Source organism: Mytilus californianus, unplaced genomic scaffold (genome assembly GCF_021869535.1).
Source record: "Mytilus californianus isolate M0D057914Y unplaced genomic scaffold, xbMytCali1.0.p SCAF_6, whole genome shotgun sequence".
Lineage (NCBI taxonomy): Eukaryota > Metazoa > Mollusca > Bivalvia > Mytilida > Mytilidae > Mytilus > Mytilus californianus.
Window position 1 is genome coordinate 30,497,345 of NW_026262712.1, and position 16,007 is coordinate 30,513,351.

General features: G+C 31.1%; 1 protein-coding gene across 1 annotated transcript; it reads right to left on the reverse strand.

The window, feature by feature from the left end:
- Window positions 1–4,062: 4,062 nt before the first annotated feature.
- Window positions 4,063–11,969, reverse strand: LOC127704141 (uncharacterized). The gene is made up of 7 exons (XM_052208030.1): window positions 11,818–11,969; window positions 9,939–10,125; window positions 9,468–9,565; window positions 8,568–8,633; window positions 7,914–8,000; window positions 6,939–7,058; window positions 4,063–5,836 (listed from the first exon to the last, which is right to left on the reverse strand). Exons 2-7 carry the CDS (start codon window positions 10,105–10,107, stop codon window positions 5,750–5,752), a joined length of 627 nt encoding a protein of 208 aa, XP_052063990.1. The 5' UTR covers window positions 10,108–10,125; window positions 11,818–11,969; the 3' UTR covers window positions 4,063–5,749.
- Window positions 11,970–16,007: the final 4,038 nt, after the last annotated feature.

Sequence of the window (16,007 nt, forward strand, 5' to 3'; positions counted from 1 at the left end):
AGTAATGTTTTAAGTAATTTATGGTAACAAAATCCCTGACTTAATAATTTACCAGTGATGCATTGATTACGTTTGTTATTATCTATGACATCACTACACACACGGTTATAACGAACGAGTTGGGATATATAAACACCGTATGGTGGAGCCAAAGGCACATCGCCGTCTTAATAAAGGAAAATAAACAATAGGGAATGAAAATTCTTCTCTTTTGTCGTAAATTTTAGTATGGAGTTTCCCTTTAGAAATGTCTAAATCTAGAAGAGGACAACTACTTCTGTTTATGTAAGATTTATTTAACGTAAGTTCCTTTGGGTAAATTTCTATGGTATATTTAGAGAACTCTGGAGTATTTAACGAAAAAATATCATCAAGATAACGGTAGGTATTGTTGAATGTGTCAATCAAATGTAACAATGACGTGTCTTTACTAAGTTTGGCCTTAAACTGTGATTCACAGCAATACAGGAATAAATCTGCTATTAACGGAGTGCAATTAGTGCCCATAGGAATACCTACTAACTGTCGATACACTTTATCGCCGAAACGTACATATATGTTGCCCAGGATAAAATTTAAAGCTTCAATCATATCTTCACATTTCCAGTAAGTGTACATAGCTTACTTTCCTTTTTCGTACAGACAAAGGTTTTAAACGAGTTACAGCAAATAAATTTGCAATGAGAATTTTCAAAAGACCATTGAATTAAATATGAAAACTTTTTCTTGATAAGATTGTGTGGAAGTGTAGTGTAGAGAGTATAAAAATCATAACTATCAACAGAATTAAAAGGACCATCAAAAGCACGTATTTTTTTAGTTTGCACGGAAACTTCGGATATTTAGATTATTTAACGATTTGTTAAAGGATACAGAAAACGACCCAAAACGGCAAATAAACGTCTTAGGAAAGAGCCCTTAGAATACCAACGATCTCAATTGACACAGCGCATGCCAAATAACCCACAACCTGATTGTGGTTGCTTTGAGTTTTAAGACTTTTGTATTTTCAGTCGTTGTATGATATATACTAACAACATTACGATATAGTTCTTAATATTGCAGCAACATTGCTGATAGTGACATCACCAAATTAAACTTAGCACCGAGTTTGAACATGTATGAGCAACACGAAGGGTGGCACATGTAGAACAAACTGCTTGCCCTTCCGGAGCACGTGAGATCACCCGATTTTGGTGGGTTTCGTGTTGCGCAGTCTATAGTTTTCCTTGTGGTGTTTGTTTATTGTTGTTTGTCTTTTTGACGTCTTTTATCCACGGCGTTGTCAGCTTGTCATCGACTCAAAAGTTTGAATATATTTTGCCTCTCTTTTTGGTTTAATTTCCTCAGCTATGATGACCGGACTCACATCCATTTCCGCTGTCGTGCATGTTTAACTGTCGTATTTTACCCAAAATATTTACATGAAATATTTGATACTTTACTAAAAAAATATATTATATTTTCTTACTGATTTATTTTTCAAATACATTGTTATGAGATCAGTATTCGTCATTTATAATTTTTTGGTATATTTTTCAGGAGTCGGGAATAAATGACTTTAACTGACCGAAACATATTTTTGTTCTTCAATGTAAAACGTATAGTGTGCTTAGGTAACCATTTAGAAGACAAAGAAATGAAATGAACATTATCTATCAATTTAATTCTTGTCTACATTAAAGTGTCTAATACCTCCTCAAACAATGAGCGTAAGTAATTGTATTAACTTATAAGCTTTAATATAGAAGTGTTGCTAATAATGTGTTAAAACGTACTGCTTAAACTAGAAAGGTGTGAAAAAACCCATACAGTAGTCGATTACACATCATGATTCACCAGTTCTGTTTAATTGTATGAATATAAAATCATTTATAAGGCAAATGGATGCAAAACATATAATCTTCTTTCGTTTAAAATGTCAGTTATTATTTTTATAATAATGTCCTCACTAAAATATTTTAAAAGGCAGGTATTGTAATCTTTTTTCTTTCTTTAATCTAATTAAACAGTAAATATTTGAGAACTTTCAACAAATATATTGAATAAGTACGACCGAATTCTACAAAACCTATTTGTACCACAGCAATTTCTTTGGTATTTTGAAGAAATTGTTTTAATCGGTTAAATCAAAATTTCGAAATTATTTGACACTCTAATCAGCCCCATATAAGTGAGGACATCTTGCCAGATCGCAATACCTTGTTCAATGTGAACGAATGGTGCTGTAAATGGTAGATGGCTTCTTTGTGCTTTAGGGGATAAGTAGGTGTATAAAAGTCACATATTGGTGGAGAAATAAATAAGGAATCGAATGATGTAACATTCCTCTACTCGAAAATAAATCTATTACCATTTCAAGAGAGCAACTTGCCGTCACAAGTCTGAATCGACAATTTCCATGTTATGTGTATGGACTGTGTTTCGTTGTCCGACGCTCCCAAAAAGTCACAGATAGAGGTCTGATCAATTTCTTAATAGCTAAATTTTAAACCTGGTATCTTTGAGTAGTTTATACTGGGTATCAAATAAGTGCATTTACTAATATTACAATGTGTGTTTGTATATGTAGACATTTATCCGGTAGTCTAACCAGATCTGTTCAGTTATAAACATTTAATTAAGAATTTATTTATGGGATCCATACACTACGCTATAATAACACACCAAATATACAATAATAACATGAGAAAAGGTACAAAACTCGCAAACAATGACCCTATGTGCAGATTACCACCGCCAATAGGAAAACGATGAAGAGAAAAACAACAGCTCAAAACCTAAAGACTGAGCAACAAGAATCCGAATAAATATTGGGTGGATTGATCTCAGGTGCTCCGGATGGGTAAGCAATTTCTGCTATTTAAGTGACACCCTTTGAGTTACACATAGAAAGTTACAGTACTGTGATTAAACGCTCTCGGTGACGTAACAATGGAGGAAAGATGGTGATGATGGATGGCAATTTAACCTCCATCGGCTAATTTAATGCATATTCAGGACGAGAACATGTTAATGTAATATTAAAATTAACCCTGCTCTATACCAACCAACACGCTGAACGTGCTAGTTCACAAGATAAGCGTCCGCAGGAATACATGTCACACTACCCAGACACATTATTCCGACTCCGAGCCGACCATTCTATGCCTTTGCTCCTTAATGCCGCGTGCTTAGCGGAGAAGTAGCACATACCAATTCTAAAGTGTTTGGTTTGACCCGGTCGGGGTTCAAACCCGATACCTGCCGTACTCAAAGCGAACACGCTACCACAAGACCACCAAGGCGGTCATGGAGTAAAAAAGGAGGGAATTGTGGCTAGGACAAGTTAATCAGATCCGAAGTCATATGTTGTCGTATTGGATGATATATACATCATTATAAGGCAACATGCTTTTAATGAAAAAAATCAGGTAGAATATAAGTAGTTAATGTTTTCAATAGGGAATGATGAAAATTGACATCGAAGACACTATACAACTGACACAAATCAAAAGCAATGACAATTGATTTATACTGCAACTGTGTTATTTCCCCAGTCAAATTGCATTGATGGTGTTTACCGAAAATATTTCATGTTCAACAGTTGAATGCATTGAAGTATAAAGAGAATAATTATTAATTTTCTCGAAACATAAATTTTATTTGTACTCGGCTCGAAACAGCATATAAATGGTCGGTACAGCCTTGCATTCTACCTATTTCTATGCCATGTGCAAATAGTTTTTCGAGACAATGTATATCTATTTTATCTATATATCCGATCAAATTCATTTAAAAGGGAATAAATAGACAATATCAAGGATGACAAAGTGCAGGTTGTCGCAATTTTAATGATTATTTTTCATTGACATATTCCTCATATTTCGATTGATACATTCTTCTAAAAAATGATGCAATTGTGACTCGTGTTTTCTTTTTTTATATTGTGTATAGCTAACTTTTTAGACATGAGAAACCAAAGGGATAAAATACTCCGAACATGCATTATGTTTCCCAATGCTTTAAACTGTTTTCAATGAGGCATGAATGTTGTATATTGGAACTAACAAAATACTCAACTAATTTCGAATGAAAGTTTATTATTACAAGCAAGCTGACCTAATGTTATTGTATTATAAATATACAAAAAATAAATCAAAATTACATTAGAAGTTCAAAGGAGCCCCTGTTATTTTCTCTCTAGTTTTATAGTTTAAAAACTGGTTTCCCTGATACACAAAAGTTCATTAAATTCCATGACTGTTACAAAATTGTCAACGTGTTCCTTAATTGCTTTTGTATTAATTCTCTTTCGTTTTGCATTGTCCTTTGAAATAGTCTTGCCGATGCTGCATAAGGCAAACACTAACGTATTAAATAATTCTGAAGATTCAATTGATTATGGTTGTAATTATTCTATATTCTTTTATAGTTGATTCATACATAACAGTGGGCATGTAACATTTTCGTCGTTATTTAATCTATATTCTACTATATTTGCTATACAAAAGTCAAAAGGAATAATATAAAGCATCCAATATGATATTTCAATAGAACACTCATTTATTTTTTCCCTGAAACTGATGACAAACTAGTTTAGACACGTTTTTAATTCTACTAATTAAATTAACTGACATTTGCTAATATGATATTTTATATACCTTTATTTAAGCAAATATATATATAAATATATTGTACGGTTTATATAATCTGATAATATATCAGTTTTAAGTAAAATGGGAATATATGAAACGCCTTTTGTTTGTGCCTTCCGAAATCACAAAATTTTATTTATTATGCAGCAGAAATAATTAATAAAACGGTCAATGGATTGTTTATCAATAAATCATGATCAACATCTAATCAGCATCCCTTGAATGATACTTGTTCAACTACCATCATATCATATCGCCTTATTTCAAAATACCAACTTACATTTTAAATTTACTAATTATAGGTGCATAAACTTATAAACGACCAAAATATAATTTAAAACAACAAGTGCGATTCAAAAACATGTTTTCCAGCTTTTATCCCATCTTACTCAAAATAAAGGATACAACAGATACAGCTGAGTCTTCCTCGTGTCTTAATTTTCATCTACAAATTGACAATGAAGGTCAGATGTGAACAACAGTTTACGACAAAAGAAAGGATTTCAGCTTCCCAATTGTTACCTTTTATTTCGATGAAGCAATATTCCAGCAACCCTTGCACATGGAGTATATCTCCTAGTTGATTATATTACCGTGTTTGAGTTTCGAATAAAACTAGGATGACCTCATAAAATAAAAAAGAAATTGACGGACCAAACAATTGTCTTCTCATACGATCTCGCCATACACAGGTATTGATTTAATATTTTCAATACACTGTGAGCACTGTTATATATAAAAAAAAAGCTTATATAAAATATAATTCTATTTTAAGTAAAAACATACAAAAAGTTGCAGCAAGATTACAGTTTCATAATTACTAAACGTAAATATTTAATTTAAATTGCCATTTCCTAATTAGATTTAAGAACTGTTAAAACTTTTTCAGTTAATGATACATGATACACACGTAATTATTATTTTTTTTTATTTATATTTAAATTACCAAAAAATTTCACACAACAAACTGACATTAAACCCTTTCATTTTCAAAAATACTATTAGACAGAATATACATACACTCAACTAAGCAATACAAAAGCCGTGCTTTGGTTAATAAAAGGACATGGTGGTTTTTGTGATCATTGTATAGTCCATTGGGAATAACTTTATTATGGTTGATATTCTGGAAGTTCTAGCTTTGTCATTTGCTTCTCGTTGTCAACGAATTGCTCGTCTTTGACTTGTTTGTCTTTCTTCTGAAATATTTATTGATCGAAAATGGTCATTCGTTCATGTTTTCATATAAGCAATACCATCAACCATTGTTTTTTTTTACAAATGATATATAGTTTCTACGTCTAGATTAAGAAAAAAAATTAAACGACGAAATATATTGCTTTCTTCCAATAAAAAAATAAAAAGACAAACCGTAACTGTTGTATTGTCTTTCACATTGACAAATCTTGGGAACAAAGTGAAAATAACACTTTATAAATTTGATGAGTTTGGAGCGCTTTCCTTGGTTTTCCTTCATCCGGTACGCTCAAAGCCAAATATTTGAAAATCAAGGACGTATAACTACCAAAACACTTGAAGAGCTATATGACCAAAAGGGACCTAAAATTATTGTTCAAAGTAGTCGACACATAGATAGTCACTTTTTGTATTTTTTTACGGTTACATTTTGTTGGTGACATCACGTCAAATTTCTCTAATGGGGTTTTGTATTTCTAAGTTTGTAATTCATGTATATAAGCTGTAATTTTATAATTTTGATCAACTAAATATATGATATCACTACAAGAACACATAGTTAGAATAAAATGTCGATATGATCAAGTTGTCAAAATATATACTTAATCTTAACACATAAAGAGAGGCGAGAAGGTCAATTAAGTTGAATAATATACTATATTGACATGAATTATCATTAATATGGTCATAATTATAATAAACTGTTTACAAAACTTTGGATTTCCGAAATACTAATGATTTTCTACTCTTCGAATAGATAACATTAGCTGTATTTGGCAACACATTAGGAATTTTTGGTCCTCAATGCTCTTCAATTTCGTACTTTATTTGGCCTTTTTAATTTATTTTTATTCGAGCGTCACTGGTGAGTCTTTTATAGACAAAACGCGTGTCTGGCGTACAAAATTTCAATCCTTGTATCTATGATGAGTTTAAATATGATAGAAGCAATATAATGCATATATGGAAAATGTAACAATCTCACGGGAGGTCATAATGAAAAGGGCTTTAGAAAAAAGTGTAATTTTTTTCTTTTTTTATAATGAAATCGTATAAAGGAAAATATCGACCAATGAATGAAAATTATAAAAAAAAAAAACATACCGCTAGTTTGCATGGAGCCCATGGTGATGCACAGCAGTAGACTGATGCAGCAAAGGACACAATGAATTCTAGAAGGGATATAAGACCAGTTATGACAAGCAATTCCTTGTGGCTATCACGCTGTAATAAAAAAATAAATAAATGAAGACACAAATATTCCAACACAAATGGTAACATAGGATAGAAACACACATTGTTTGCAACTAGAAAGAAACAGTGTGCTTAATGTTAATGCATTCCCAGGTTATTCGAAACGTCAAAATGATGTTCCTTAAAAACCTAAGGAAAGTTCAGATGTTTTTGCTATCTTCGAAACATAATTAAGGAATAGCAGTACTGTTCTTACTATAATAATGCATAACAAAAATAAGTCTTACATTAGAGCTTGTAAAAATGTATCAATTTAAAATAAGATTAAGTCCGCGAAACTTTATGAAAGATTTTGACACATAAACATCATGGCAACACATAACGTCAAACAAAGGAACACTTTCAAAACGAATGTTATTTCGTAACTGGTACTATTCAGATTTGACGAATATATCATTGAAACGGCGTTTTTGAGATAGGTTATGTTCAATTTTTGATCATATTGTATAAATAAAAAATTTGAGAATTCCAGCAAATCAAGTCGGCTTAAGCGAATTTATCCAATGAAAAAATTATGTTCATGAAAATTGCATTAGAATTCTTCATATAGTTCTGTTTTGAACGCTGAAAAGCTTGGGTATACAAAAAAAAGGTAAAATTGGATGATATATTGACAAGTTAAATGATCTAAAATTGAGTCCGAGATCATCTTTCGTTTATGTTTCCAGAGAAAGTTGACCGATAAGAATATCTGCTAAGAATTGTAGTTGAAAATGATGATAGTGCATGACAAAAATTCAAAATATTTTAATTTAATCTTTCTTAAAACAAATAGCATATTTAAATGCCATGACTGTAGAGTGTTGAAAATATGTTTGGACTTACGAGTATAAAGTTAGTTAAAGCTGCACCAACAATGATGGGTACGAACAATGATGCTGCCATAATGCTGAAAACCATGAAAACCACTTTCTATGAAAAAAGAAAGAACGATCATATGTATCTTTTGATATTCGTGTCGGCTGATTTTTTTTAAAGCTTTCAATTTCAAAGAAGCAAACAGTAAACAAATGTCGTATTTGTACCAGCTTCCTTCATATTTTTGTGACGAAAATTCCCATTGAAATTATTTAAACCATGACAATATATCAATATTTGATTTACCAACTTATATCTAAAATATGCAAACATTTATAAGATGCACTAAGTCAGGATCCTTTTATTCGGTGGTTGTTTTTTTGGTACTGTTTATCATATTTGTTTTTCATTTATTGTGTTGTACATAAACCAGGCCGTTAGTTTTCTCGTTTGAATAGTTTAACATTAATTTTGTCATTTTTAGGCCATTAAATGCTTGCCATTAGGTATGGAAATTGGTCATTTTTAAAGGTATTTTGACCTATACTTGCTAACTTCTACGTCAATTGGTCTCTAGTGGAGAGTTGTTTTCTCATTTGCAATCACATCACATCTTGTTATCTAATAAGTTTTTTTTTTTATTTTATAGTAGCAACATATCTATAAATTACAATAACCTACAGTTTTTATCAAGCTGTAGTCTGCATTTCTTGCCATATAAGCTGGGATAACTCCTGTGACAACAATCTATAATAAATAGAAATAACACATCCATACATTTCTTGAAGAAAGGTTTGTTCACCAAGGATTACGATTTAAAGTTGCCAACCTTTCCCATACTTCATATAAATATGTTCATTATTTTAGCTATTTTTTTAACTGAATCGCTCTCTTTTGGCACCTTGGTTAGCAGATTTATTAAAAACAAATATGGGTTCCTAACTTCATTGTTAGACGCCGTTCAAAAGTTGAATTTCTTTTCAATACAAAGGTTAAGCAAATATCACATCCGGCGTCTGTATCATGAATTTGATATTGTCTCAATCATTCCATGCCCTTATAAAAAAATACAATTATGTTTAAAAAGGTAGACATTAGTCTTCTGCAATTCGATTATATTAGTTTTTTAGTCATAAATGAATACATTTGATTGATTAATCAATAAATAAATAAATAAATAAATATAATAATAATAATAATAATAATAATAATAATAATAATAATATTAATAATAATCATAATAATAATAACAATAATAATAATAATAATCATAATAATAATAATAAGAATAATAATAATAATAATAATAATAATAAAAATAAATAATATAAAATAGAAATATGATAATTTTTACAATTGTATTTTTGTTGTTGTTGCTATTGTTGTTGTTTTTGTTGATATGAACATTACTATTGTATTGATAACTTTATCTTTTTTGGGGCAAAACACAGTTTTTATTTGGTATTGTTAATAAACAAATATAACTGTCTTTGTGTTCTCAATAAAAGTTCTGTTATTATATTTCTATTATTACAAAGTTTGACGTTTGCTATAATACTTATAAACATCATTGTAACCTACCCAGATAGCAGACACCACGGATCCTCCATCTAGTCCGAGCATAATGGTTTTCTTATCAAACGAGAAGGTAGGTATAGTTGCATTTGTTATAACATGTTCTATAAAAAAATATAATGTATCAATTTGTATGACTGAGATATACTTATCTGTGGGATATCACTTATCTTCATGTTTGCATATTAACATTTATTACGTCGAGTGACATCAATGGCACATGTTAACAATATTTCAAGTGTTCCGTGTCCATGTTGATTGCATGAAGATAGATACTAAATGCTATTGAGACCGAAAATAACAATTTTTTAAATTTTTGTGTGTCTGAAGCGCTTAAGCGAAAAAAAACATTCTCATTTTTTTTTTCCATTCATATCTTTGTACATTCTTTTAACATGATACAGCGATCAACTCAGGTATAATATAACAATTATTATCATATTCAAGTGAAAGGAAAGACGAAATGGCTTATCATACCTTTCTTCCCCAAGTTGTCACAAACTTTCTTGTCGATTCCTATTGAAACGAATGTCATGATCAAACAACCTAGGCCAAGAAGTATCTGTATTGCACCATATCTTTTGAGAGAAGACCCTAATCTTTCCTTTGCAGTGACAACTTTCGATTCCATTGTATAGAACTTCATAACTAGCTTTTTTCAATTCTATAAAAAGAAATAAATCACATATATATAAAATTGTATAGGTTATGGAAAATTCGAGAATAAAGTATATATTCTAAATAATGGTTACGGCAATAGCAAAATATGGTCAACAATAAAAATCTCGAGCATAAACAAGTTGAAAGTAAACTTTGAAGAAACGATTAAATATTTAAATACAAATACACGAAAAATAAAGTCATATAAAGATAATGGCAAACAAGGACATACTTGTTGGGAAAGAAAAGGAAGACAATTATAAGGGTAAACTTGTTTTATGAGCATAAACACATCTTCATAAAGTTTTCGTCAGTGGACGAAAATTTCAAAATCAAACTGATGAAAATTAAATCACAATAGCATAGTACGTAATATACCATTTGGTAATTTTGTTTGGTATTCCCTTGGATCTGTAAATACCTATAATTAGTTTATGAGTTGCATTATCATAATTATAAAGGAAATGTTTACCAAACTTGGAATGTTTTGAAATACTAAGGATTTTCCCCGGAGTAGATACCCGTAGCTGTATTTGGCAAATTAACGGAATTCCGTGTCGCTTTTCACATTCGTACTTTATTTGGCCTTGTTAATTTTTTGATTGGAGTGTCACAGATGAGTTTTTTGTTAGCGAAACGCGAGTCTGGCGTGTAGATTTTTAATCCTGGTATCTATGATGAGTTTATTTGATCAGTTTATCAATTCCAGGTTTTGAAGTATGCGATGTTATATGGTTTCTTTGTAATATTACATGATAATATTCCCGATTTCAATTTAAAGTTTGAAATATTGTACGGACGCCTGTCTGTTTTGATGATCGTTTGTTGAACTTTAGATATTTTGTCAGTTTTCTCTGTAGTTGGGAGACTTTCTAATTGCCATATATCCCACATTTCCTTTAATTCATTCTGAACTTGCTATGGTATATTTATTCAGATGTCATTGAATTTTTACATTTCTTAGAATTTAGCCAGAGAATAATATTTATAAAATGAAGTGGAAATGGATACGTCTATGCTGATATTAAAACGTACAATATGTTGTAGATTTTCAGGAAAAAGAGAACATACAACGTGCTTCATTCCTATTCAGAGTGTTTTTTTTTGTAGCTTCATACGAACATCACATCGAACTTTTCACTTATTGTAATAATGTCTACTAAATTATACTAAAAAATTAAAATAATGGTTTCTGGCTATATTAAATGGGAACTGTTAGAACAAAAAAATCCCTGCATTACCAAAAAAAAAAAATGGAAGAAGAAAATACATAAATGAACACTTTAGAATAAAGTAAAAGAACCCCCCCCCCCAAAAAAAAAACAGATGGACAACTACATTGCTTAAGGCGCTTCTCGTATTTAAAAAAAGTCGATAGATTTATTTTACTTTTCCGATACAATAACTTGGTTTGAGACCGATGATAGATTATGTAAAAACCAGAAATATTGGAATCCCCTCCACAAGTATTATACATCGACTTTTTTTTCGGTATCGATGTTACTGAACGACTGTTTAAACAGGAACAGAACTAAACTTGTTTTTGTTCAGACATTTCAGATCAGAAATTTAAATGGTCATTAAAACTTTTTAAATCATTCGCCTTTTAACCTTTATCTCTTGTTAAATATTTCATTAAACATTTCGTAATATTCAGTTAACAATTATTTTTCTTTGTCCGTGCAGTAAGACTTACCAAATGTCTAGCTCAACGTTTATTTGGCACCAGAATGCAAGGCAGGAATCCTTATCTTTAAAATCCATCTGCAGTGGATGCTCTTTTATACAAGTATCAATACAACGTGACCAGGCATCTTGACATGTTGTTAAACCCTTGTAGTTACACTTCATAGTCCTTCAAAAGTTATGTAAGGCAGTTATGTAATGCAAATTTACATATTTTTTTACATTATTTAGAACTGCTATAATTCGCTTCGGTTTTTTTTAAGACTTTTGAACTCGTCAGCACTTATTTATTAGATTTTAATCTTATGAAATCAGCAACTTACCGAATTATGAATGTAATTATGTGATTGAAATATTAATGCAAAATGTTTTCACACTAAATAAATATAACTTTATAACTGGTATATGAGAATGAACATTCGAGACCTCAAAATAAAATTCGAGTTTCAATATTTGAATTTCGAATTTGATATTAAAGCTCATTAATCGAAAGTCGTTTTTGAACTTCAAAGAAAATCCCATTTTTCGAAATGTCTTTAGTAAACTGATAAAAATAAAATAGGTATTTAAAATAAAACAGTCCTGTTTTGGTAATAAATTGTTCTGTATTGTCTAAAATAAATGTCATGAATGTGTAGGACTTTCTGTCATCAGACAGTGACTTTGATTATCATGACGATTTTTCACTTCGTTTTGTTAACAAATTCGTAATGGTTTGATTAACTAAATATACCTTTGGCCATTACATATTTTGGAAAACTGTTTGACTAACATGGACATGCATGCAATGACCATGTACAATATTTCAACATTTGGAAACGACACTTTAATAATGTTCATACTGGAACTTGAAAAGCATCCTAAATACACTTTGAACGAGAAGTTTTGTACAAGTCAATTACACGCCAATGTCGTTTGCTCACAGGTAGGGGCTCAATTATGAAGGGAAAATGGGTATAATTGTCGTATCAATTTAATAGCAATCTTTTAACATTGTATAGCTACGGTATGAACATTTGTTGATCAATGTCTGAAAATAGCACCTTTTTGTATTCGGCACTAAACTGTCCAAGAACAAAGTTATGTAAGTGCCTTTTTAGAGCCAGCAATGGGGATTTCGTTTCGATCTTAGAAAATTTAAGAGGTAATCGTTATATAGTGCGATTTTTGTGTTATTAGAGTCACTTATGAGTCTTTTGTAGACGAGACGCACGTCTGGCGTACAAAATCAATTATTAATCCTGGTATCTATGATAAGTTTAATTATGACACCTCATCAAATTATTTGAGTATAATGATTTACATAAAGCGACGCCAATGATAACAAATTGATGAATATCATAAATCTGCCCATGCTCTCAAACGTTAGTATTTGTGACTTTCAAAGATTATTTTTGAGCTTGCCTACTGACGATTATTTCATAAACACGTGTTGTGCATTTAGAAGTCATATAATTAGCATTTTGTTATTATCAATTGAAACCGTGCATCAACACCTGGAATTGTCTAGTTCCATTGAAAATAATATAGTCGGATACGATGAAAATATGAAAAAGGAAATTTCAGACAAATCAGTAGTCTAATAGTTTTTGGATAAAGACAAACATTTAGGAGATTCAGATTCGCAGACCAAAAAAAACGAGTATCTTTTTAATTGGTAAGGATACTTTTTTCATGTGACTAGATTATTCAACGTTTTAGAAGTCTACATTAACGGATGTTACAAAAAAAATTGATAGCAAGAGTACAATCAAAATTCATAAGTCAAACAGAAACCGTCAACACCATGGCAAAAAAAAACAACACTCTTCAATACACTTCGTATAACCGAAGGGTAAGTCACAAAAACCCCACCAAAAATGAGGGGTACTATCGGGTGCTCCTGAAAGGTAAACATATGTGACACCGTCGTATTGCTCATGGTTAGTACACGAGTCACATTTTACGATATCACAATCGAGGAAAAGATGACGAGATCGGGTTTCGACAATTTTAACATTTCATTGGTAATTTGTGACACAGACATTCCAATACCGTCAACCAAATCCCGAAAGTGTCTGTTAAACTGACACTACAAACCAGTAACAGTCTGGGCAGTATTTGTACTTGACTGTAATGATTTTATCATTGGCGTCGCTTTATGTAAATCATTATACTCAAATAATTTGATGACTTTTTTCACAATGATTTCATAAATACACAGTTCATGGAACCTTTTTTCTTTAAATAAGGAATATCATATAGACATTTCAGTTAAATCACGTCCGGAGGCAAACAAAGGGCATTCTTTACGGTTTCTATTAACTTTTGATTCTAAAAAAGAGATAAGTTGCTACTTCGAGTTTCAAATGATCAGCTTCTTAAAACTATTTTCAAAACATGTATGGTTTTAGGTACTTTTACATAAAAGTAATGCAAAAATGGCTAATTCCAGTTACACAAGGTCACTTTCGTCTGCCATTATAAAAATACATAAGATAGAAAACTCCTATTAAAAGTAATTAAAACACTTCGACTCAAATATATTTAAGTTTACCATGTCTTGACCAATTATTTGGCAAAAACCAAAGTACAGAACAGAACTCATAGTATATTAAGTCATTATCTTATCATTGATAATTTGTATCATATTTTTCGGATATGTCGGACACTTATTTCCTGTTTGCTGATATTTTAAATTTATCAATATGTTGAATCAATATAAGATTTTTGTCACTCACTACTGAACAAAATAAATTTATATTTTGTCAACATCTTGGCCGTGAAAAGTTGTAAGGTGGGAGTACGAGTATTTTACCACCTTTGCACCTATCATGGCCGACATTTCTTATTTTCATATGAGTCTTGAGTTCCTTCAGACACTTGTAAAACAAAAAAATTCTAAGAAGCTAGATCATTTAATTTTACATACAGGTATATTGGTGATGTTCTTTCCATTAACATTCCAAGCTTTTCTGATTGGGTCCCATTAATATGTCCTCCTGAACTTTAGATTAAAGAAACCACCGATACAGCTTCCTCTGCCTTATTTTTCGTCATTTACCTCGAATTTGACAACAGCAGTCATCATAGTACCAAAATCTATGAAAAACGTAAAGATTTCTTTTTCAAAATTATAGAAAAAAAAGCAAAATAACCTAGATACCGAACTCCAAGGAAAATTCAAAACGGAGAGTTCCTGACTTGGTACAGGCATTTCATAAATTTTCATCACATTAGCAGCAACATACCAACATCACCCGGGTATGGAGTAATAATTTCTAAACTCATACGATATTCAAAAGTTACTACTCAGTCTTTGTAAATCATCAGTGTATGAGCAAAAAACTAATTAGCCAGGATTTTGTCAAAGAACGTCTTTGAACGTCCTTTTTCTTAAAAGGTTCACAGGGAAGTACCAAGACATAATAGATAAATATTCAGTGTTTACTTCACAAATAACATAAGACGGTCTTGATTTATAGATGCTAGCTGCTGTAGTTGTGTATCTTTTTATTTACAGTTTTTCCTTTATTAGTCTCAGTGCTATTACGCTTCTTTTGTGGCGTATGACTATCTATGATGAGTTTATTGACGTAACTTGGTATTGTGAATCCCGTTAGCAGGGTTTTGACTTCGGGCGGTCCTGGTGGAAGTAGTTCCTGATGTGCTATTTGGACTCAAGAGGTTTTTAAAGTGTTGGTCATTTTGTTAACCCTTGTATTTATACTTTACTTAATTTGTACTTTATCAAGCAAGTGTATAATTTCAACGGTATGAAATATCAACTACACAAACGTTTTATCGGCGTCTTTGTCAATTTACTATCAACTACAAAAACTTTTCTGTTGGCGTCTTTGTCAAATTTATTTGCATGTTTATTGGAATGTGTTAGTCAGACGTGTTGTATGTCTGTGATGTGTGTTTACAGTTTTGCTGCTGGATCCCATTTATTGGGTTTGCTAGCCCAATGTTGTAAATATCACGAAACTATAAACAACTGCCATATAAGTGGGCGGTTTAGCTAGCTATAAAACCAGGTTTAACCCACAATTTTCTTCTGAAAATGTCTATACCAAGTCAAGAATGTTACATCTGTTTTTCACTCATTCCGTTGGTTGACAAGTTTGACTTTGTCAGTTTTTATGGACATCCCCTTTCTTGAATTTACCTTTGAGTTCGGTATTTTTGTTATACTTTTTTACATTATCAGTTGGTACG

Bases quoted from the DNA above. Each gene is read 5' to 3' on its own strand.
- LOC127704141 (XM_052208030.1), bottom strand. From the start codon at position 10,107: ATGAAGTTCTATACAATGGAATCGAAAGTTGTCACTGCAAAGGAAAGA. The intron at 8,001-8,567 runs GTAGGTTATTGT...CTTTTTTCATAG, and splicing joins ACTACAGCTTGATAAAAACT to AAAGTGGTTTTCATGGTTTT. The intron at 7,059-7,913 runs GTAAGTCCAAAC...TTTTTATTACAG, and splicing joins CTTTAACTAACTTTATACTC to CGTGATAGCCACAAGGAATT.